Genomic DNA, 23,592 nt, shown 5'->3' on the forward strand with positions numbered 1-23,592 from the left:
CAGCAAAATCTGCTGAAGAAGTTGAACTCCACATCAACAGTGAAGTGCAGTGGTGAAGATTTTTTTCCCTCATTTTCCCTGACCTGACGGGGACTGATAATCAAGAATTATTTAAGCACATAAAATTTTGCTTCTTACTGCCACCACTTCCTTTAATTGTGTAATTTAGTGGCATATTATCTGTGTTCTAATCCAGTCCTTGCCCTCTAACAGTTTCACAACTAATGATCAATGTTCTGTTTTGCACAAGCTTTGCCCCATAATATGATTTCATAGGCATGACTACTTTCCTATGCAGTGCAGTTGTTATGACCCCATGGGTCTAGGGGTGCATGGGGTATGTAACTGGATGTTAAGAATGCCAGGAGATGTTAATGCTGTATAAATGGTAACAACAATAAATCAAATGCAGACAAAAGCAGCAACTCAGTGCATGGGTGTTTTACTGTGGGAACAAAACAAAAGGTGCAACAAACTACTACAGGACATACAACAACCCAGACACACACTACCAGGGTCAAAGGACGCTGGATGTTGCCAAAAGAACAGAAAAACAAGCTAGCTAAACCAGAGAGTAATTTAATCTAGTGTATCAAGTACACAAACAAAAGGCCTATCTACTCTAACTAGCAGACTGAAAAAACAATTGGTTGGCAATCACCCCTAAGGACTAGTGGATCTATACACAACATAGCCTACGGGCATATGTACAGGAGCCCCCAGTCTTACCTGTCCCAAGCCTTGGAAGTGTACACAAAACAAGACAAGTTCAAATGAGTGATTAACATAGAGTCAAATACTAACACAACACAGAGCAAAAAGTCAGACACTCATCATGGCAAACAGTCAAGGTTTATATAGCAGAGGTGGCGAGTTCTGATTGGTTGATCCAGAATTGACACGGAGGGTGGGGATTGGTGAAGGTGGGACTTGGTGGATGGTGATTGACAGGCGGCGCAGCCAACGAAGATGATGGCTGGTGAAGGCAGGGAAGTCCACACAAAAGAAAACACATGGCACGTAACAGCAGTGCACTGAAATGTATATGAACTTGCTCAGCCAAGCGGTACAAGCCTTTTCTTTACTATAAGGATTTGCTTTGTGTGAGGGGTTCAGCAACTCCACTCGGCTCAAAGGTGATATTGCCTCAATTTTCAGTATGAGACTGCCCCTTCTTGTGATGGCCCATAGCAGCAGCTAATGCTCACCCAGTCTGTTACATCTGTTTTGGAGCTGTTGGCTGAAACTACATGGCATCCATCCATCCATCCATCCATCCATCCATCCATTTTCTTCTGCTTATCCGGGCCCGGGTCGTGGTGGCAGCAGGCTAAACAAGGTAGTCCAGACGTCCCTGGTTCGGGCATCTGATCAGGATACCTCTTAGGTGCCTTCCCTTGGAGGTTTTCTGGGCACATCCAACTGGTAGGAGACCTCGGGGTAGACCCAGAACACACTGGAGGGATTATATATCTCATCTGGCCTGGGAACGCCTCGGGATCCCCCAGGAGGTGCTGGAAAACATTTCTGGGGAGAGGGATGTCTGGACTACATGGCATTCCTGTTAACTGGAAATAATGCTGGGACTACTTCCGGGGTGAATGTATAATGTTCCATATTTGGAAACTTTCCCTTCTGTAATGAAACAATTATCAACTGTTCAGAAATATACATTTGAACCAGGAAATAAAGACAAAACATTAAAATTCAAGGAATAGCAGCTATGCATATAGCAAATTCAAATTTCAGCACACTGCTGGATAGGAGATTGGGGAAGCCTGTAAGTCTTGTTGGAGTGCTTCAGCTGTGATCTTAGAACAAGGTTTATGATGCATAATCTTTGTTGTCATGTTTTCCATCATCATATTTGTGAAATATTTGTTCTCTTTCTAACTGTCAAAGATCCTGTATCACCAAGCCCAAACTTTACAAAGTAAGTGCAAAAAATTTATTACTCACAGATTCTTGAAAATAACTATCTAGGCCTGTATTTACCAAACGGGTATAAGTGAAATTGTGAAAGTATAGGCCCTGGTGCAAGTGAGTGAATTTAGGCAAGGTGTAGCTGTTGAGTATGTTTACATTATGCTCTATATAGTTGCAGAGTCTGGCAATGAGAATGCGGTGGAACCATCTGTATCTCCAAAAGGAGACAAGGTACAATATGTGTCCTGTTTACAATATATGTATACATTGCCACTACAAGCATAGCTACAAAACCTAAACAACTAAACATATAGTATATAGAACTAAACAAGACCTCTGCATCTATGTGCATTGGTTAATATAAGAACCCCAACTACACTTGAAGTGTCTCTGACTTTTGTATTCATATGTACAATCTAATACCTTGATTATTTTTGTTTTGGATTTTTGTCAGATTCACTTGGGAGAAGAAGTTCGAGTTTGCAAAAAGGCCTGGTCCAGGATCAAAAAGAACACTCGAGATTCCTTGTTTGTGAAGGAGTAGGCTGTGGCAATCTGGGGCACTAAAACACTGGGGGAAAAGAGCCTTACAGGGAAGGAATGCCCCACCACAAAAACCACCAGGCAGCCTTTAACCCCGCAGAAACTCCAAACATTGAAAGGTATGGCATTCTTGGTAGCAGTAGCCACGTGGTATTTGTGGGATGCCAAGGACTGTGTTATTTGATATGGAGTATTAAAATGTTCTTTGTTCTGGTGTGACAGAAGCATCACTGTTTATCTGTACATTTCTTTTCAGTCTGCTTCAAGGAGTGGCTTCTCAACAAACATTTGGAGGAGACAGAGTTGCAGGCCAGATGGGGAAATGCTGGACGGTACATAACTGAAAAAATAATGGACATTATCAACAAAAAAAAAAGCCACTTAAAGAGTGAGAATGTGAACCCATGGTTACTTGAAGGTTACTTGAACCTAAATGCATGTTTTGAGGTTAAATGCAGATGTTAGGGTAAGTTGATGTTGATGTGTCAATCGTTTATTGGAATTTGCCTGTTGCTCTTTGTTAAATAATCATTGTACTGTGTTATTTGTTATGCTTATTTATTAAATGAACACACTGTTATGAAAACCTTACATTGTCTTTATTTTGGTAGTTACTAGCATACATGACACAAAGAAGCATTGTAATATTTTCATGTGCTCTGGCTTTTATCATCATACTAACATTCGATGTGGTTGTCCAGCATACTAGCATCCCACCCTGGTGAACAGGCTACCATCCTCAACATCTAGTACTGTTGACCAGCATAACATCACAGTTTCCCATGCTGGTCACCAGCATCCCATCACCGGCATCCCATGCTGGTCACCGGCATACCAGCACCAAAACACAACATATACTGGTCTTGCTGGTATAACCAGCATGTGTTATGCTGGTGCTGGGCTGCTGGTGACCAGCATGGGATGCTGGTGCTGTGGGATGCTGACAATCGCCAGACCTGCCTCACCAAGTCGGCATGTAAATCTTTATCTCTTACTCATAGGTTAGCTAACGTTACGTTAGCTAGTTAACAACCTGAATGAAAATGAAGGTTAAGGTTAGTCAGGTTAGCTAATTTTAGCTGCTTCTAACCTTTTTTTAAAACTACATGTCAATACATCAACATATGTGTGTGTTTAAAAAAAAAAAAAAATTAAAGGTTCACTTAGCTTGGTGTTTATTATGTTCATCCCCCACAAATCAGGATGTATTTTAGCTAATGTTAGTGTCTAGTGTTTAAATGCACCCTTGTGATGTCATGTCAGGCAGCTGAGGAGACTCCCGGCAGGCTAGTGAGGAGCCAGAGGAGAGAGAGACAGGGCTACAGGTGAAATTTCATTAAATGTACCCTTGCCTCTCTTTTTGCACATGTTAGTAGAGGTGAGATTTCATTAAATGCACCCTTGTCTCTCTTTTTGCACATGTTAGTAGAGGTAACTGAAAGACCTACCTTTTCATGGTGGACTGTCATTGCAGTGTCCACTCCAGGTTATTTGTGTATTACTAAGCTTTAAATTTTAAGTATCTTAGTGTTTATTATGTTCATTACTCACAAAAATAAAGTTATATTGTAGTGGGGTTAATGCACCCTTTTGATATAATCATGTTAGGCAGCTGAGGAGGCTAGACCTAGAGAGGAGCCAGAAGAGAGAGAGACAGGGCTACAGGTGATATTTTTCTTTTTATGTTGGTAGAGGTAACTGTAAGACCTTCCTCTTCGTTGTATAGTGTCATTGCAGTGTCCACCCCAGGTTATTTATGTATTTCTAGGAGGTTATTACGTTTGGTTATATTTTATCATGTGTTGTAGGAAATCGAGCCAGATGTCAGGGATGTCAGGGACAGCTTCAGTGATGCAGGGACTGAGTCTGAAGATATACTTCGTCAAGTAAAACCTCATCACCCAGATCCCAAATTCATACCTGTGCAAAAATTGTCCAACAAAGTGTTACATTTTCAAGAAAGGTGGTTTAAAGACACATGGCTCCACTATTGTCCAAAATCAAAATGTGTTTTGTGCTTCTATTCCGGAAGCACAAAACAGAGCATTCCAAAAAAGTCACTCCTAGCTAAGAAAGCAGACAATGCTTTTGTCGCAGAAGGTTTCAGAAACTGGAGAAAAGCACTAGAAAGATTTGCACTACATTCAAGAAGTCAGGCCCATATTCAGGCTGTCACAGCCTATGCACATAAGTCAAGGCCCATAAACACCCAGTTGTCCAATGCACTGGAAAAACAGCAACAGGATGCTAGGCATTGCCTGTTGAAGATTGTAGGTTCGGTACAATATCTTAGTAGACAGGGTTTAGCTTTTAGAAGGCACGAGGCAGATGAATGTAATCTGTACCAGCTTCTGAAGTATGAAGCAGAAGGTGACCTCCGGCTTTCAAATTGGTTGGTAAACCGTAGCCACGATTACATCAATCCACAAGCACAGAATGAGATTCTGAAATTACTTGGCAATACAGTTGTGCGAAACATTGCTGCTACTATAAGGTCTCTACCAGTGCTTCAGTTTAGTGTAATAATTGATGGCACACAGGACGTCTCCGGAAAAGAGCAGGAATCCATCTGTTTAAGATACCATGATTTGGTGCTGCTTTCATTGGGATGTTGCGACCCTCTGCTGTTCCTTCGCTGGTGTTTCCCCTGTAGTTGCGGTGGAGTTCCAGTTTAGGCAGCAGAGGGCGTAATTAGGAATTATTGGTGACACCTGGGCTGTTGCCTTTAAAAGCTGAGAGGATCTGGTCGTTTGGTCTCCTTCCTCCTCTACTACAGACGACTCAATATGGTTTTTCTGCTAAAGACAACATCCTTTACTGACTCCACACTCAACCATCACCACCCACACTACTGACAATACATCACACACTCTACACACCTCATGTATTTTTGTAAGTATTTTGGGTTCTTTTGTTAATAAATATTATTTATTGCAACTACTTTGTGTGTCTCCCACTTATGTTATGGCTTCCCCTAGCAGTCATAACAGGCATGTATGGTACATCATCAACTACAGGAGGAAGCTTGCTTCAGATGTGCTCACAAGATTAAACTTGGCGATATCTGGTTTGAGAGGACAGACATGATGGGGCAGCCAACATGGCAGGGAAGAATTTAGGGGCACAGGCATTTCTGAAGAAACATCAGCCCTTAGCTCAGTGCCTCCATTGTGGTGCACACTGTATTGATCTAGTTACTCAGGCAGCCTCCATGAGCTGGGAAATCTGTTCAACCAATCAGGAAAATTCAAGACAGTTTTCGAGAGCGTAGCAAAGTGCTTAAGCCTTTATGCCCAACAAGGTGGACAGTAAGGCACAAGGCCCTTATTTCAGCCATTGATCAGTATGAATCTGTGCCGGCTAGTCTAGAAGAGATGGCTTCAGGTTCAACAGACACAGCAGTAAAGCAAATGGTCTTTTGGAAAGATTTAACAAGGGTAAAACTGTGCTAGGCCTTCTCCTTGCATCAGAGGTAATGGGAGAACTGGAATGTCTCAATATGTCTCTGCAACAGAGGACACAAACAGTTGTGGGAATGCAGGCAGCTGTCAAATGTGTAAGAAGTACACTCCAGCATAAAAGAGATGATGATGCCTTCCAAAATGTTTTAAAAGGCAGCAGGGATGACCTCCCTGAATATCGAGGCAATTCAGATGCCCCATCTCAGAAAACCGCCCAAGCGCTTCTGTGGTGGAGCAGTTATGCATGTGCCAGAATCAGCAATTGAGTACTACAGAATGGAGTACTTTAAGATGTTGGACACTGTAGATTTGCAGCTGAGGGATCGGTTTGACCAAGAAAGCCTTGAGGTGCTTCAGAAGCTTGAGCGAGCGAGTTCTCCTTACAGGTGAAATTGACAAGACAGTAGACTAATACCCATCCCTCCCTACCCCCCTGTAAATGACTGTAAGCTTAGGGTTGTAACTAGGCAGCTGTTCCGTAGGTGACTTAGGTGCATTAACTGTCTTAACTACTGCTTGTATTTTTTCCATAGACTGCGTTGTTGCCGTTCTCGTTGTTTAGTGTTAATCAGTTTAACCTTCAGGGTCCAAGTTGAACTATGCGGTTGTTCCCTGCACTTGGACCAGTACTTCTCTCTAGGGGTTTCGTCATACTTGTTCCTGGTTATGGTTATACACTTTGTTGTACGTCGCTCTGGATAAGAGCGTCTGCCAAATGCCTGTAATGTAATGTAATGTAACTGAACAGGGATGCCCTTAAAGTTGAGTTGCCTATGTTTCTCTCAATACATATACAACTCCAGTGCAGAGGCTGCTGACCTTCTAAGACAAATGCCAGTAGAAGTTTGAGGTTTGTTTTGTCACGTTGAAGCTCTTGTCAGGTTGCTATTAGTCGTCCCTGTTTCCTCTGCTGTAGCTGAGAAAAGCTTCAGCGCACTGAGAAGGCTTAAGACGTGGCTTCAATGGCACAAAGTCGACTGAGTAATGCAGCTGTATGCCAGGTCCATAAAGAAAAACCTGATCTTTTAGATCGTAAAGTTATCTGTCAGGAATTCATTGAATCTAGTGACAAACACAAAAAGGTGTTTAGATCTTTTGATTAAAACATACTGATGTAAATTTGTATCATTCACTTCAGTCTTATGGATGAAGTTAAGTCCCATTCAGGCTACTACTACGTCCTAAGTATGTCAGTGTGATTCTCTGCCGAGGTTGAGACAAAGGTGCAAGGTACCATCTTTGTTTACCTGATCACATCCCCGATCATCGTAAAAAAAAATAACCAAAAAAATTGTTATTTTACTTCTCAGAAGTCACAGATTGCAGGAAATGCGTTCTAAAAAGCAAAATTTTTAGTTGACTCTCAGTTGTGTTTCCCCCCCATGTTAAAATAAAACCTATGCTCTTGATTAGTTAAATGAAATTTAACAGGAATAAACTCAAACTGCTTTGGTATCGACATAAATTTTATCACCACAGAATTAAATTTAGATTTTACATATATAACAACTCCTCCTCCCTTTTCGGGTCTGTCTGATCTAAAGATATTATAACCGTCTATAAATGGACTGCATTTATATAGCGCTTTTATCCAAAGCGCTTTACAATTGATGCCTCTCGTTCGCCAGAGCAGTGAGGTGTTAAGCCGGGCACCCACCGCACGCGTATCGACCGCGAGCGCACTACGCGCGTAACTGAAGCGTAGTTGAAGTACTGTTATTACAACGGCAGCGGGCGACATCGTCTCCACCAGATGCAAACGCGTCGCGAACCGGCTGCGTCACGATGGCCTGTTTATACACAGAAATATGCTCTAAAATGCTAGGTATACATGCTCTGATTTATATTTCATCCTTATATTACTGGGGGTGTGTCCCTAGTTCTCTCTTGCAGTAGTGGAGAACAAGATAAAACCAGATAAACACCAGGTATTTTATAAGCGGCTAAAAAATACACGCCTTTTCGTTTTTCTATTGTCCTGGCAGGAAAAAAAAAATTAAAACTGGAACCTGGGAAAAAGGCAAACTTAGTTTCGCTATCTTATTTTGCGGAGGGGGCGGGGTAAATTTGAAAATACACCACAGAAAGACGTAGCCTATTGAATGACTTTTCCGATGTCTTCGTTCGCTGCGCTTTCAAAAAGGGCTTGTTAATAAAATCAGATAATCCACAGTGCTTTAAAAAATCAGATTTAGTGGTCTTGCCGATGAAAATGCACCTATTTCATAAAAGAAGTTGTAAGCAAGCCTTTATTGCACTTGTATTTCAAAGCTTCCGGTGTTCATGACGTTGTGGTGTTCATATCCCTTCAAGTTTAAACTGTTACGCTATCTTTTTGACGATTAACTGATTTTACTAAATATGATCATATAAATGTTTTGACGTGAATAACAAGACGACACGGGAATTCCCAATGGTTGATTATGGATTATTATTATTATTATTATCATTACATATTCTTCATAAAGTTGGCACGCTTGTTAACCAAGCAAATAAATTAATGCAGTTTGAGATTGATTATGATGTAGGCTACGTTGCGATTTAAGCTTATGGTAATTCTTTAAAGCGTTTACTTTCTCACGTATTTACATGTGTTAAAAAATATTACCATATTAACAGACTGAAAAAGGTCTCTCACCAAGTATTCACTTACCTATAATCAACAGTCGTGAACAAACGTGAAATACACGATGTAATCCCACTGCAGACTGCGAGAGCTACTAGGAATATAGAGCTTTAAGCAAGCCTTTGCGCGACACAAACGGAACCAGTGGAGACACACTACGCGCCGCGCTGCTTCGCCGTGCTGCTTAAGCCGGGCACCCACCGCACGCGTATCGGCCGCGAGCGCACTACGCGCGTATTACGCGCGTAACTGAAGCGTAGTTCAAGTACTGTTATTACAACGGCAGCGGGCGACGTCGTCTCCACCAGATGCGAACGCGTCGCGTACCGGCTGCGAAGCTCGCGCGACACAAGCGAACTGAAGCGTAGTTTTTCGCTTCTGTTCTATTTTTTCGGCTTGTCGCGCGTCACGTTGGCCTGTTTATACACAGAAATATGCTCTAAAATGCTAGGTATACATGCTCTGATTTATATTTCATTCTTATATTACTGGGGGTGTGTCCCTAGTTACCTCCCAGATATTTTTAAGCAGCTAAAAAAAATACAAGCCTTTTCGTTTTGTAAAAATAAATAAATAACTGGAACCTTATTTTGCGGAGGGGGTGGGGTAAATTTGAAAATACACCACAGAAAGACGTAGGCTATTGAGTGACGTAGAAGGGAATGCACAGAGCAGCGGTTTGTTAGCTCGAGTATTGGAAGATAGTTTTTAACCAACCATTGCTCAGCCTATTTGACTTCTCCGATGTCTTCGTTCGCCGTGCTTTCAAAAAGGGCTTGTTAATAAAAATCAGATAATCCACAGAGCTTTAAAAAAATCAGATTATTTAGTGGTCTTGCCGATGAAAATGCACCTATTTTATAAATGAAGTTGTAAGCAAGCCTTTATTGCACTTGTACTTCAAAGCTTCCGGTGTTCATGGCGTTGTGGTGTTCATATCCCTTCAAGATTAAAACTGTTACTGACTTTTTCATGATTAGCTGATTTTACTAAATCTGATCCTATAAATGTTTTGACGTGAATGGCAAGACAACACGGGAATTCCCAATGGTTGATTACAGATTATTTATTATTATTATGATCATTACATATTCTTCATGAAATTGGCACGCTTGTTAACCAAGCAAATAAATTAATACAGTTTGAGATTGATTGTTATGCAGGCTACGTTGCGATTTAAGTTTATGGTACTTCTTGAAAGCGTTTACTTTCTCACGTAGGCTATTTACGAGTTAACGAAATATTACCAAATTAACAAACTGAAAAGGTCTCTCACCAAAGTATTCACTTAACCCATAATCAACAGTCGTGAACAAACGTGAAATACACGATGTAAAAGCCCACTGCAGACTGCGAGAGCTACTAGGAATATATAGCTTTTACGCAAGCCTTTGCGCGACACAAACGGAACCAGTGGAGACACCCTACGCGTCGCGCCGTGCTGCTTCGCCCTGCTGTTTACGCGACGCATACGCGACGCGTGCGGTGGGTGCCCGGCGTAACGCGTAGTTAAAAACTATCTTCCAATACTCGAGCTAACAAACCGCTGCTCGGTGCATTCCCTTCTACGTCACTCAATAGCCTACGTCTTTCTGTGGTGTATTTTCAAATTTACCCACCCCCTCCGCAAAATAAGACAGCGAAACTAAGTTTGCCTTTTCCCCAGGTTCCAGTTTTTTATTTATTTATTTTTACAAAACGAAAAGGCTTGTATTTTTTTTGGTGCTTATAAAATATCTGGGAGGTAACTAGGGACAAAGGCTTGCGTAAAAGCTATATATTCCTAGTAGCTCTCGCAGTCTGCAGTGGGCTTTTACATCGTGTATTTCACGTTTGTTCACGACTGTTGATTATGGGTTAAGTGAATACTTTGGTGAGAGACCTTTTCAGTTTGTTAATTTGGTAATATTTCGTTAACTCGTAAATAGCCTACGTGAGAAAGTAAACGCTTTCAAGAAGTACCATAAACTTTAATCGCAACGTAGCCTGCATAACAATCAATCTCAAACTGTATTAATTTATTTGCTTGGTTAACAAGCGTGCCAATTTCATGAAGAATATGTAATGATCATAATAATAATAAATAATCTGTAATCAACCATTGGGAATTCCCGTGTTGTCTTGCCATTCACGTCAAAACATTTATAGGATCAGATTTAGTAAAATCAGCTAATCATGAAAAAGTCAGTAACAGTTTTAATCTTGAAGGGATATGAACACCACAACGCCATGAACACCGGAAGCTTTGAAGTACAAGTGCAATAAAGGCTTGCTTACAACTTCATTTATAAAATAGGTGCATTTTCATCGGCAAGACCACTAAATAATCTGATTTTTTTAAAGCTCTGTGGATTATCTGATTTTTATTAACAAGCCCTTTTTGAAAGCACGGCGAACGAAGACATCGGAGAAGTCAAATAGGCTGAGCAATGGTTGGTTAAAAACTATCTTCCAATACTCGAGCTAACAAACCGCTGCTCGGTGCATTCCCTTCTACGTCACTCAATAGCCTACGTCTTTCTGTGGTGTATTTTCAAATTTACCCACCCCCTCCGCAAAATAAGACAGCGAAACTAAGTTTGCCTTTTCCCCAGGTTCCAGTTTTTTATTTATTTATTTTTACAAAACGAAAAGGCTTGTATTTTTTTTGGTGCTTATAAAATATCTGGGAGGTAACTAGGGACACACCCCCAGTAATATAAGGATGAAATATAAATCAGAGCATGTATACCTAGCATTTTAGAGCATATTTCTGTGTATAAACAGGCCATCGTGACGCGCGACAAGCCGAAAAAATAGAACTGAAGCGAAAAACTACGCTTCAGTTCGCTTGTGTCGCGCGAGCTTCGCAGCCGGTACGCGACGCGTTCGCATCTGGTGGAGACGACGTCGCCCGCTGCCGTTGTAATAACAGTACTTCAACTACGCTTCAGTTACGCGCGTAATACGCGCGTAGTGCGCTCGCGGCCGATACGCGTGCGGTGGGTGCCCGGCTTTACACGCCGCTTACGCTACGCGTGTGGTGGGTGCCCGGCTATTCAGACAGGACTATTGCATCAGGATCAGCAGTATGGACCCAGACATTTATAAGATCCAGTTTAGGAATGAGACTTCTCACATTCATGTGCAAAAGACCAATACCATTTCTTAACTTAAAATCAGCAGGTGTGGTAAAACCAAGATCGGTGGCAGGTCCAGGGTTAGGCTTAATATTCCCAGAAATGAAAAGTAAAAGACAAAAACAATTATAAGCCTCGATCATGAAACCCTAGCACCAGGCATATCATTATTAGAGACATCAGGACTGGGAATGGACTCAGGGCATACAACAAAAGATTGTAAAATCACAAAATTTTGGAGGTCCAACAGAAAGAGGCAGTCATGCATACAATGTTCAAGACTCATAATTCTGTTAGCCTCCGAAATGCAATGTAGTTTGGTCATTTACATTTAGCCTAGATTATTAGCACCATATCCTAGCCAGAAAGAGCCACCAGAAAGGAGGTGAACCCGAAGGAGGCCAAGTCCAATGACCAAACTACATTGCAGCGCCATGATTGAGCACATTCAAGCTACATACAGTGGGCTCCAGAATTATTGGCACCCTTGATAAATATGCACAAAAAATGCTTAAAAAAATGCTCAACTAAAAAATAATACAGTTATTGACATAAGCTTTATTTTATAACATGTGTAAACTAGCGTGCTTGATTAATGATTCATTGGAATCAACCAAAGTCTTAAATTTTTTAATTAAAAAAAATATTTCCTCAAAAAACAGGTTCCACAATTACTGGCACCCCTGGTTTAATACTTTGTGAAAACACCCCTGGCAAAGATGACAGCCATGAGTCTTTTCCTATAGTTTAGAAGGTTAGAGAACACATTTGGAGGGATTTTTGACCATTGCTCCATGTAGAACTTTTCAGAATCATTGATATCTTTGGGTTTGCGCTTATGGACACCCCCTCTTAAGTGGTATGTTTAACCGTGTATGTCTTTTTTTGTACCCATTACCAGACTTGTGGCAGTAAATTACCATCAATCTCTTCTGAATTGACAGTTATTTGGCTTTTCCCATGCTGATGGATGACAAAGGGATTTTGTATGCTTGTTACCTCATTTTTATTCTCTAGTGAAACTGGAAGTGATAGAATGACACAATATAGTTCCTTTAGACTGATGACACATTAGAGATGAACTAAATTAAGTAAAATTGTATTGCCAATTTCATTTTGTTTGATTTTACTTACAATAATTGTTAGGGGTGCCAATAATTATGGCACCTATGGTTTTCAGAAAAAATTAGATTAAAAATTAGATTAAAAATATTGAAGCATGAGAGTAAATGTATTGAAATAAAAGTATATAGTTTTCCCATATGTTTGAACATAACATATAGATTATTATCTGTGTCATTTATTATATGCAGCCTTTTTTCTTCATTTTTATTAAGGGTGTCAATAATTCTGGAACCCACTGTAACACTTACGGCCTGTCCGACAGCTGTGTGGAGTTCTTCTATTGTCCGCGGGATTCCTGATGGTAGTGTTGTAGTCGAGGCCACGACCGAGGGGGGGCAAGACGGAGACCAAGACCAAGGCCGAGGGGTGGCGAGACCGAGACCGAGACCAAGACCAAGACCAAGACCGAGGGGGGGCGAGACCGAGATCAAGACCAAGACCGAGGGGGGCGAGGAACCCTGGATCTGTATGTGAGAGTATGCTGTTAATAAACAGAAACATTAGTTTATAGTAGTTATATTAAACATATATATTTATTTGAAATTTAAATTTTCAACAAAATTTTGAAACAAGTTTAAATTTGTTTACTGTTGGCCTGTGGTAAAAAAATTAAAAAAAATTTTTACCACAGGTAAAAAAAAAAAATAAAAATTTTTTTTTTACAATAGAACAGAATATAACAACAATTTAACAAAAATATTTTAGCACAATGTCTGTAATGGTGCTTGCCTAAGTGAAAAATTGAGATTTAGTTGAACTATTTTTCCATTGTGAAGTAGCTCTTAGTTTGGTAAACTAGTTTTAGAGTAGTTTCCTCAACACTGTTGAAAGGTGAGTCTGTAATCAACCAAAATACAGATTTTAATAGATTAAATTTTTTTCAGTTGGCTTTGTGACATCTGTCCGTTGCCCTGCCTTTACTCCAAGAACCTGAAATACAGGCAAGAAGAATCTATATGATTGTTGGTAATATGAACATCAATCACATCAAAAGAGCAATCTTAATCATAATGTATAACAGGATACTTTATTGGCAGGAAGGCCACTTTGAAAAATGTATTTTATGGGGGGTGGGGGGGGGGGGGGGTAGAGTACAGTGGCACAGGGGTCTGTATGCGTGCTTGTTTTTGTGGTGCATATTTGTGGACCCAAATTGTGACTTTATGGTTATTCTGTGGTTAAGTATATAAACGACGATATTTAAACTGCAGCTTACCGATTTTTTTCCTTGTCAAAATGTCGCGAATTTGGAGCGTAATTTCACTTTCCCAGTAACTTAGCATGAAGATGGCTGGTATGTCTAGATTTCACTAGGTCTCTAGTTTCATATGATACCCATATCTTCACTCTAGCGTTAAAACTGAGCTCGTTAGACCCTCCAGAAGACGGCGAAATGCTCGTCTTCAGATGGTTCAAATCAAATATGGTTTTGGAAATATGAAGTGATATTGATAAATGACCTCGTGGGCCACTGAAAAATGCTTATTTCATATTTTTTTATTGGGGGGGACAAATGCACGTGTTCTAAATTTTGAGGGGGACATATCCCCTGCGTCCCCCCCGAAATCTACACCACTATATCAATACATATAATATGTATTGATATAGTGGTGTAGCTAAGTAGACTATTTAACAATTAGCTAGCTTCTAGCGCTAGCCAGCGCTACGCTACCATCAACACATCGCACACAAGTACCGTGAAATGAGCAACCGTGAGTGACAGTAAGACGGCAGATTTGTGGAAATCGTTCAAAATAAAAGTCTGTCTGCGTGAAAGCGAGAAACGCAAAGTTTATTTTCAAAACTAGCAACATTTTGACATGTAAAAATGCTCCTTCATTATAATTATAATGCCAATTACGTTTCTGGAGTAAAGTTTACATGTAAAGGCAATGTATTTTTATAAAGCTTTTTTTATATTTCTGCCATTCTTGGAAGTGCAGTCATTATCTGCACTCTGAATTAAGCCAACAAGTTTTGCTTTTGTAAGTCACACAAAAAATGTCACTACAAAAATTCTGTTCACTGATTATTGTTATTGCTTCATGTGAAGGTCAGTTGTACTTTACATTCTGTTACAAGCCCAGGTGCCCAATACTGGCTGTTTCCTGCTATGAAATGTATCATAATTAATGACTATGTGTGTCATATTCTGAATTCATAAAGAGATTTTAATTCATTCAAGACTGTTTGACTTGTATGTGCACTTGTTAAAAACTGTATGCATTCAACAACAGTACTAGCAGAAGATAGGAATACACTATTTGCCAAGAAATGGCGAGTTTAAACCCCAGCAACATTTTCTGTGATGCTTATTTGATATAAGTGGCACCATATCTGAAGAGCAGAGGGTCCAAGGTTTTCAAAACACCCCCATATCATTGAGACAACATGTCCGAGGGAGGCAGCAGAGCATGATATCTGTTATGGTATCAGAAAGCAACTGAGATTTAATTGAATGAAATTCGCCTATACCCTGCATGTTCAAACCCCAGCCACATTTTCTATGACGTTTATTTGATATAAGTGACACCATATCTGAAGAGTGGAGGGTCCAAGGTTTTCAGCCCACCAGCCAAGCAGTGCAGTCACTCTTCACAACATGACTAATAGACATGAGACACTTGCACCGAATGACACTTGCACATTCTATTAACATAGAAATGCTCATTTTCAAATGCTCCGGAAAACACTTTCAGCTCAATGGAAACGATGCATAATGAATAATGACTATACAAAGACCAGATTGTTTGCTTAGGGATCAGAGGGATTTTAGTAATATCAGTACCATCACTGTAGTATTTGCAGTTGTCTGATTATTTGCGGACAGTTATTGGATTATAAAATGCCATAATCATCAACCTGGGGTGTTAATTTAAGCCCTACTTTGGGAAAGGGGGACTGCCTTGTTATTTCTTTTGTTATTGCTAGTGATTTTACCGATCAAGATGGGGTTTTTTGCATCAAAGTGTGTCTAGGTTTTACAATGGTATAGGTGTTACAGTGCACCTTGAATCAGGGACCGATAATTTTTTAAAAATGCTATTTTTCTGTATAATGGGCACATTAAGTTTGACATGATCACAGATTATTACAAAGAAAGCATATAAACCATGATCAAGATGGGTTATTGAACGATATATAATAAAACAGATGGCACTATGAAAATAAATGTGTTTTCCGATGTTTAATGAGTGTCTCAAATGCAAGGACGCGAGCATCAATGTACTGTTTTCATGTAGATCTAGTTATCCGCAAAGTGTGTGTGTGGGGGGGGGGGGCAAAGGAAAAATGTGGGGGGTGGGGAGGCAATGCCCCCTGCTGCCCCCCGTAGATCTGGTCCTGATGGGACCTGAATATTGGACAGGGGGACGTTGGTCTGAAAAAGGTTGAGAACCCCTGTCCTATAGGAATTTGTGCAATTGGATTGGTTCCTAAATCTTATAGGACTTTAACTTGATTATATTGGAATCCTATAGGACTTCTTGTCTTAGGCCTCTTGTACATGAACTGGCACAGGTGATTTGAAGCTGATTCCCATTCAGTTCTGTCTGAGGTCTGCTTATTTTGTCTATTATAACAATTCTCTTTCATCCCCCCTCTACCCTATCCTGGGCACAGCTGACTGTTTGTCAGTACTTGACCTCGCCCAAGTATTGCCCTGACACTTGGCTTTAGTCACATCCGCCATTTTCTCTACCTCCCTTTTTCAACCTGTTTTGTTCTTATTTTCCAGAGGTGATTGTTCTGTGTTTTTCTTCCATAGCTTGCTTTCACTGACATCATTAACTACAGTGCCTGGTTGAGTTCATGTCCCTTGCATTGAGATTGTATCGACAGAGCTAAATATCAACAAAAACAAATACAAAAATGCAAAGTTACTCACGCATACAAAGCTCTGTCTATTAGTCATTACTTAAAACTTGCAAAATCTAAACCTGCCATTAAAAGTGTTGATATCAAAAGTTGCCACGGTACAACATATATCAAATGAGGCCAAGTTACAACAAAAAATATTGGCCATCTTACTTCACACAAATTAAACAAACTCCATTCAAAAGTAATGCTACCCATTTTATTTATGTTACATAAATAACTTGGTGTTTTTTCATCTTCAATGTGATCATTAAAACTTTGTATCAAATATAGTGGAAATAATCTGATTTTCGTATTTGGCTCAATTCTGAAATATTACTCAAGCCATTACTTTTTTGAATACAAACAACCTACACCCCTTGGCTGTGACTACACACCATAATGAAATTTCTGGGACATAACATTCACTAGCAATCTGACCAAAAGTACCGGGAGTACCCCACAGGTGGGGAAAAAACAAACTTTCCCTTATATTTTTTCATTGTAGGTATATTTGTGCATCGTATTGTATTTGTTAGCAAAATGAAGACAGTAGGAATTAGAGGACGTATTTCAGAGTGGATTCGGAACTGGCTACAGGGTAGAACAAAAAGAGTAGTAGTAGGAGGGATATTATCTGAGCAGGAAGCTGTTAGAAGTGGAGTCCCACAAGGATCAGTGCTGCGACCACTGCTCTTCCTCATTTATATCAATGACCTCGACAAGGAAATAGAAAGTACATTAGTCAACTTTGCAGATGATTCAAAACTGGGAGGCCCAGCTAATAGTTTGGAAGCTACTAAAGTAATCCAAGAAGATTTAAATAAAATCCAGAAGTTGGCGGAAACCTGGCAAATGAAATTTAATATAGCCAAATGTAAAGTTCTTTACATTTGCTTTCTGAATGGGAATGTAATGGGAAATAAAAACATTAGGCAGGATTACTTCATGGGAGGAACAAAATTGGAATGTGCTCAGTTTGAAAAAGACTTGGGAGTAATGGTTGATCAAAGCCTTTCTGGTTCCAGGCACTGTGCTGTAGCAGTAAAAAAGGCAAACAGGATGCCGGGATATTTTGCAAAAAGTATTAAGTATAAATCCAAGTTATACTTATCTTATACAATACATTTGTTAGACCACACTTAAAGTATTGTGTTCAGTTCTGGGGATCATACTACAAGAAAGATATAGAGGCCTTGGAAAAACTTCAAAGAAGAGCAAAAAAATGTATTCCTGGTATGAAAGATAAAAGCTATGAGGAAAGACTTAACCTCTTCGAGCTTCGTAAAAGGAGAATCAGGGGTGATTTGATTGAGGCTTTTAAATTCATAAAGGGATCAACAAAGTGAACTACAAGAGATTTTTCAGATTGAGTTATTTTAGTAGAACAAGGGGACATACATGAAAATTAACAAAAGGTAGATTCCATACAGACATTGTCAATGTGTGGAATAGCCTGCAGGTCATGTAGTAGAGGCAGAAACTCTTTTCAAGACTAGGCTTGATACAGTGTTAGTCCTTATTGAGTCCAGCGCCTAAGCATGGATATATGTTCTCCTCTTTTGAAGTTCTTATTACTAACTGTGTACAGCCCGATCTAGCTAATAAAAGTGCTAGCGGGCAGTCCTTTTTTCTTGTGTCTGTTTACAGGCCACCTGGGCCTTATTCTGATTTCTTAAGGGAATTTTTTTTATCACACCTTGCAATTTCAGCAGATAAGGTCATAATTGTTGGTGATTTCAACATACATGTGGATAAAAATGGTGACCCCCTAGGAACAGCTTTTGCCTCTATTATTGATTCCATTGGTTTTGTACAGAATGTTTGTGAGCCTACTCACTACCGTGGCCATACCTTAGACTTAGTTTTGTCCCATGGTATTAGTGTGGTAAATCTTACCATCGCACCTCATAACCCTATACTATCAGATCATTTCCTTATTACGTTCAATATTAAGGCATCAAATCCTCCTGTATCAGAGCCTAGACATTACTACAGCCGCTCAGTAAACCCTGAGGTTATTCCAAAGTTTTTAAATATGCTTCTGGAGTCATTCCTCTCCACAGAAGAAAAGGCTGATGAAAATGCTGATGAAGCCGCTCTGGACCAATTGACTAACCAGCTAACCCTTACCCTCAGGAACACTCTTGATGTTGTTGCCCCCCTTAAAAGAAGAAACCCTAGTCAGAAAAAGCACACTCCATGGTATAACGATACCACCCGGGCCCTGAAGCAGTCTACTAGAAAATTAGAGCAAAAATGGCGGTCAACAAAGCTAGAAGTATTTCATCTTGCATGGAAAAACAGCTTTCTTCAGTATAAGCAAGCTCTTGCTTCTGCTAGATCTGCCTTTTTCTCAAAACTTATTGAACAAAATAGACATAACCCAAAATTTCTATTTAGCACTGTGGATAAATTAACTAAAAAACAATCATCAGAGTTTTCATCTTATCCCTCCAATCTTGGCAGCAATGACTTCATGAACTTCTTCGATCAGAAAATTGAGGCTATTAGAGACCAGATTTCCAAACTGTCTCCATCATGCACTATTTCTGTTCATGTTAATAAACAGCCCCGCACCTGGTTACAACAGGAAGATTTACAGACAGCAGTACTAAGCTGCTTTAGGCCCATTAGCATGGTTGAGTTATCTGAATTAGTTATGTCTTCAAAACCGACGACCTGTATACTCGATCCTATTCCTTCAAACTGGATTAAAGAACTATTTCCAGTACTAGGCCAGCATATACTAAAAATCACATCCCTAGTCACAGGATACGTACCTGAGTCACTAAAAATGGCAGTCATTAAGCCATTATTGATGAAACCAAACCTAGAACCCGATAAATTGGAAAATTATAGACCTATTTCAAACCTTCCATTTCTTTCAAAATTATTGAAGAAAATTGTTGCTAAGCAACTAAGTGCATACCTTAGCTCTAACGGTATCCATGAAGTATTCCAATCTGGGTTTAGACCCCACCACAGCACAGAAACCACACTTATCAAGGTTACAAATTATTTACTACTGTCAGCCGACCGTAACTCTGTGTCGGTTCTTGTGCTCCTCGACCTGAGTGCAGCTTTTGATACAATTGACCATGGAATTCTTCTGGACAGACTCCAGGTCTGTGTTGGATTTCATGGACAGGCACTCGCATGGTTTGGATCATACCAATGTGACAGGAAACAGTTTGTCAAATTAAAAGAAGATGAGTCCAGCTCCTCAATAATGAAATACGGTATTCCACAAGGATCAGTACTAGGACCAGTACTCTTCTCGCTATATATGCTACCACTTGGCAATATTATCCGGGCACATGGCGTAGAGTTCCACTGTTATGCGGACGATACCCAGATTTATATTTCAATGAAACCTGGCGAAGCACTGCCGCTTTCATGGCTAGAGGCCTGTATTGTAGATATCAAGGTTTGGATGCTTTCAAATTTTCTTCTCCTAAATTCAGACAAGACTGAAATGTTGGTTTTAGGTCCCAAAATATTAAGGGAGAAATTGTCTACTCTCACCTTAAACTGTGATGGTTGTTTGGCTGAACCTAATATGGTCGTTAAAGACCTTGGTGTCACCATTGATCCTGATCTATCTTTTGACACCCATATAAAAAACATATCCAGAATTGCCTTCTTTCAGCTGCGCAACATAGCTAAAAGTAGACATTTCCTGTCAGTCGGGGATGCTGAAAAATTGATCCATGCATATGTTACGTCTAGGTTAGACTACTGTAACGCCCTGCTTTCTGGCTGCCCTAATAACTCGTTAAAGAGTATCCAGCTTGTGCAGAATGCAGCTGCTCGTATCTTGAGCAGAACTAAGAAGTATGAGCACATTACACCAGTACTAGCGTTGCTTCACTGGCTACCCATTAATCATAGGATAGGCTTCAAGGTTTTGCTCCTGGCTTTTAAAGCTCTGCATGGACGTGCACCTGTGTACATATCGAACCTGCTCCTACCTTATAAGCCCACAAGGTCACTCCGATCTCAAGACGCAGGCTACTTGGTAGTCCCAAGAATTTCCAAGAACCTAAAAGGTGGTAGGGCTTTCTCCTACAGGGCCCCACTACTGTGGAACCAGCTTCCAAAATTTATAAAGGAGTCAGACACAGTCTCAATATTTAAATCTAGATTAAAAACGCACCTCTATGCTCAGGCTTACAATCAGTTGTAGTCTGGAGACAGGGTGCGAGAAGCCTGTAGTCATAGAGCTTTGTAGGTGGCAATCCTTTCCTAGCTGTCACCTGTCAATCAGCTGTGACTCGACTTTACATGGGCTGGCTCTTGATAGGCGGGTATGGTTGTCTACCCCTCATGACTGCATGGGCTCTCCATCCCTGTCCTAGTAGATATGCAGCCATATTCTACTCCTGGCGGGGTCCCCCCAATACATACCACTGGCACTTTACTCACTGTCTGCTATATTGCAAATTCCCTAATTGCCGTTTCCACCCTCTTCCCCACGCTGCCGGCGGGGCTCTTGCCCCAACCCTCGAGAGTGCTTCGAGAGTCGTCTGGTCTCCCCCACCTCTGCGGTCCAGTCCCTCCTTCGTCATTGCCTCCACCCTGCCCACATCTGCTGCCACCTGCTGTTCCCCATCACCGCCACCCGGCCCCACCCATCATCTGAGCCACATCACATATCATATCTTGTGCATAAACTGGCTGACATGCTGGTCACCAGTCGGCACCCTGAGCCGACCAGAGGAGGATGGGTTTCCCCCTTGAGCCTGGTTCCTTCCAAGGTTTCTCCCCATCTGCCACAGGGAGTTTTTTCTTGCCACTGTTGCCTTAGGCTTGCTCCTGTGGGGGTTTAGGCTAGGGTTGTCTGTAAAGCGTATTGTGACAACTGTTGTAAAATACGCTATATAAATAAAATTTGATTGATTGATTTGATTGATACTATCTAGTCTGTAGGTAATCAGAGCACTAATTTAGTTAGGAAAATGGTGAGCATTGTTGGGCTGAATGGCTTGTTCTCATCATTATATTATGTTATGTTTTGTAGATCAGGGTGCGAAATTAACACCAGCCACCAGCCAAATTCTGAGAATTTAATCTGTGGCTGGTAATTTTGTCTACTATACCAGCCACTTTGGCAGGTAACCACCCATCATTTGGTGATACTGTTTTATTCTGCATATCTAGTTGCCTGGTACTGTAAAACAGTTAAATTGGCTGGTAAATTTAGGGATTCACCTGCCACTGTGGCCAGTGAATGAAAAAAATAGTTTCCTGTCCTGATATAGATGCTTAAGAAATGTTATCATTGAGTCTATTAACCCCTTAGCGCCAAATATTGCCAATCCTTGCCCATTTAGGGGGTACCCTATTTAAAGCTTTATAACTCCAGATGTGAACACCACAGAGACTTGAAAAATGGCTTAAATGAAGCAAGACATTTGTACAATTTACAATACTAATGCAGATTAGTTTATATTCAAAAAAATGAATTTGCACTTTTTAAGTTTGCAATGAAATACTGAGAGATTGTATATATACAGCAGGTTAAACTATACTGCCGTCCAAAGGCTAACCGCAGTAACTACATTTTGGTCGAAATTGAGTTATAACTAAAAATGATATCTGTTTTATCTTGTGACAAAGTTTCAGAGTTAAATTTTGCTTTGTTTTAGAGAAAAAACGGTATAAAAATTGCAGTAACTACAAAACCCGACTCAAAACCATGGCAGACCGCAGTAAGTGAAGTTACTGCGGTCTGCTTTGGGATCCTACCAGCCGATTTCGTGCTCTACCCATCTAAGTTACCTCACGCGACTGCTTTGGGATTCTACCACCAGCCGATTTCACCCATCTAACCGCACACAACAAAGCTGTTTAAGATGGCACTATCCAGGGGAAAGAGGATAGTGGTACTGGTGTTGAAAAGAAAATACCCAGGTAGGCTAAGTAACGATGACATTAAGCATTGAGAAACTAGCAATCACATTATAAAACACCTGTCAGCCTCGCTATATATTCTGACTGACAGGCGATGTTTAGTTAGCTAGCGTTAGCTTACCTGCTCCCTGAAAGCTGTAACATTATCATCTGTAACTTCACATCATCGCCGATGCCATGTCATGCACTTCAAGATTGTTTACAATCTAGCCTACGCATTGTGGTTATTTGCCATGAATACGAGTGCGGAGAAAGAAGCGCATGTATCCGCAAATAATATTGATTTAAAATGTGCACAATTTCGTACTGCAAATGAAAATAAATGTAGGCTATAAGGCCTAGGCTACTCGCTAAAACTGCCTATTTGGGGAGAGCTGGCTATATATGATAGTATTGAGTATCCTATTTTGTGGATTAATTGTATTGATACTCAAGGAAAATCAGGGAAGTTTCTGCCACTGCTTAGTGATTAAAACTGATTTTTCTAAATCGCATTTATCATTTAATCTCCCTAACACAATGCGAAGAAGCTGTCTGTCACTTTCCAATTGATTAGTCAGATCGTTTGCATGCTTGTTAATCACTGAAAATTAATTAAAACAGTTTGAGATCAATTAGTTTAAAGGAAAGTTCTGCGCCCCACCAAAACACGCCGCTGTTTAAAACATGTAATATAATGAACACGTTGTACTGTGATTCAGTGTAGCCTTGTATTTATTCATTGTGTTAAATAGTAAAGACAAGGATAATGAAAATTATTAATGTGATTGTCATCAAGGCAACAACAGTGGTGGTGGTGACAACGATGATGAAATTGAAGATGATGATGCAAAGTTTAATTGATAGGAAAATAATTATCTAGATAGGTGAATAAGTAAAAAAGTGAAATGAAATTATATTAAGACTAAACGTCTAAAATTCTCAATTTGTCCAGACTTAATTAAACATGCACAAATCCATAAGTAGAGTTGTTAAATAGCCTACTGTTAAATACAATTATAACAAAATCAGTGTCAAAATA

General features: G+C 40.2%; 1 protein-coding gene across 1 annotated transcript in view; it reads right to left on the bottom strand.

Annotated features, from left to right (window-relative positions):
* Positions 1-425: 425 nt before the first annotated feature.
* LOC118221649 (nicotinate-nucleotide pyrophosphorylase [carboxylating]-like) overlaps positions 426-23,592 on the bottom strand; it is a 48,698-nt gene continuing 25,531 nt past the window's right edge. The window contains exons 3-4 of the mRNA XM_035406907.1: positions 13,049-13,264; positions 426-1,456 (exon numbers count right to left, since the gene is read on the bottom strand). Of these exons, the coding sequence (XP_035262798.1) occupies positions 1,155-1,456; positions 13,049-13,264 (518 nt within the window). The 3' untranslated portion in view covers positions 426-1,154. The remainder of the gene's footprint in view (positions 1,457-13,048; positions 13,265-23,592) is intronic.

Source organism: Anguilla anguilla, chromosome 2 (genome assembly GCF_013347855.1).
Source record: "Anguilla anguilla isolate fAngAng1 chromosome 2, fAngAng1.pri, whole genome shotgun sequence".
Taxonomy (NCBI): domain Eukaryota; kingdom Metazoa; phylum Chordata; class Actinopteri; order Anguilliformes; family Anguillidae; genus Anguilla; species Anguilla anguilla.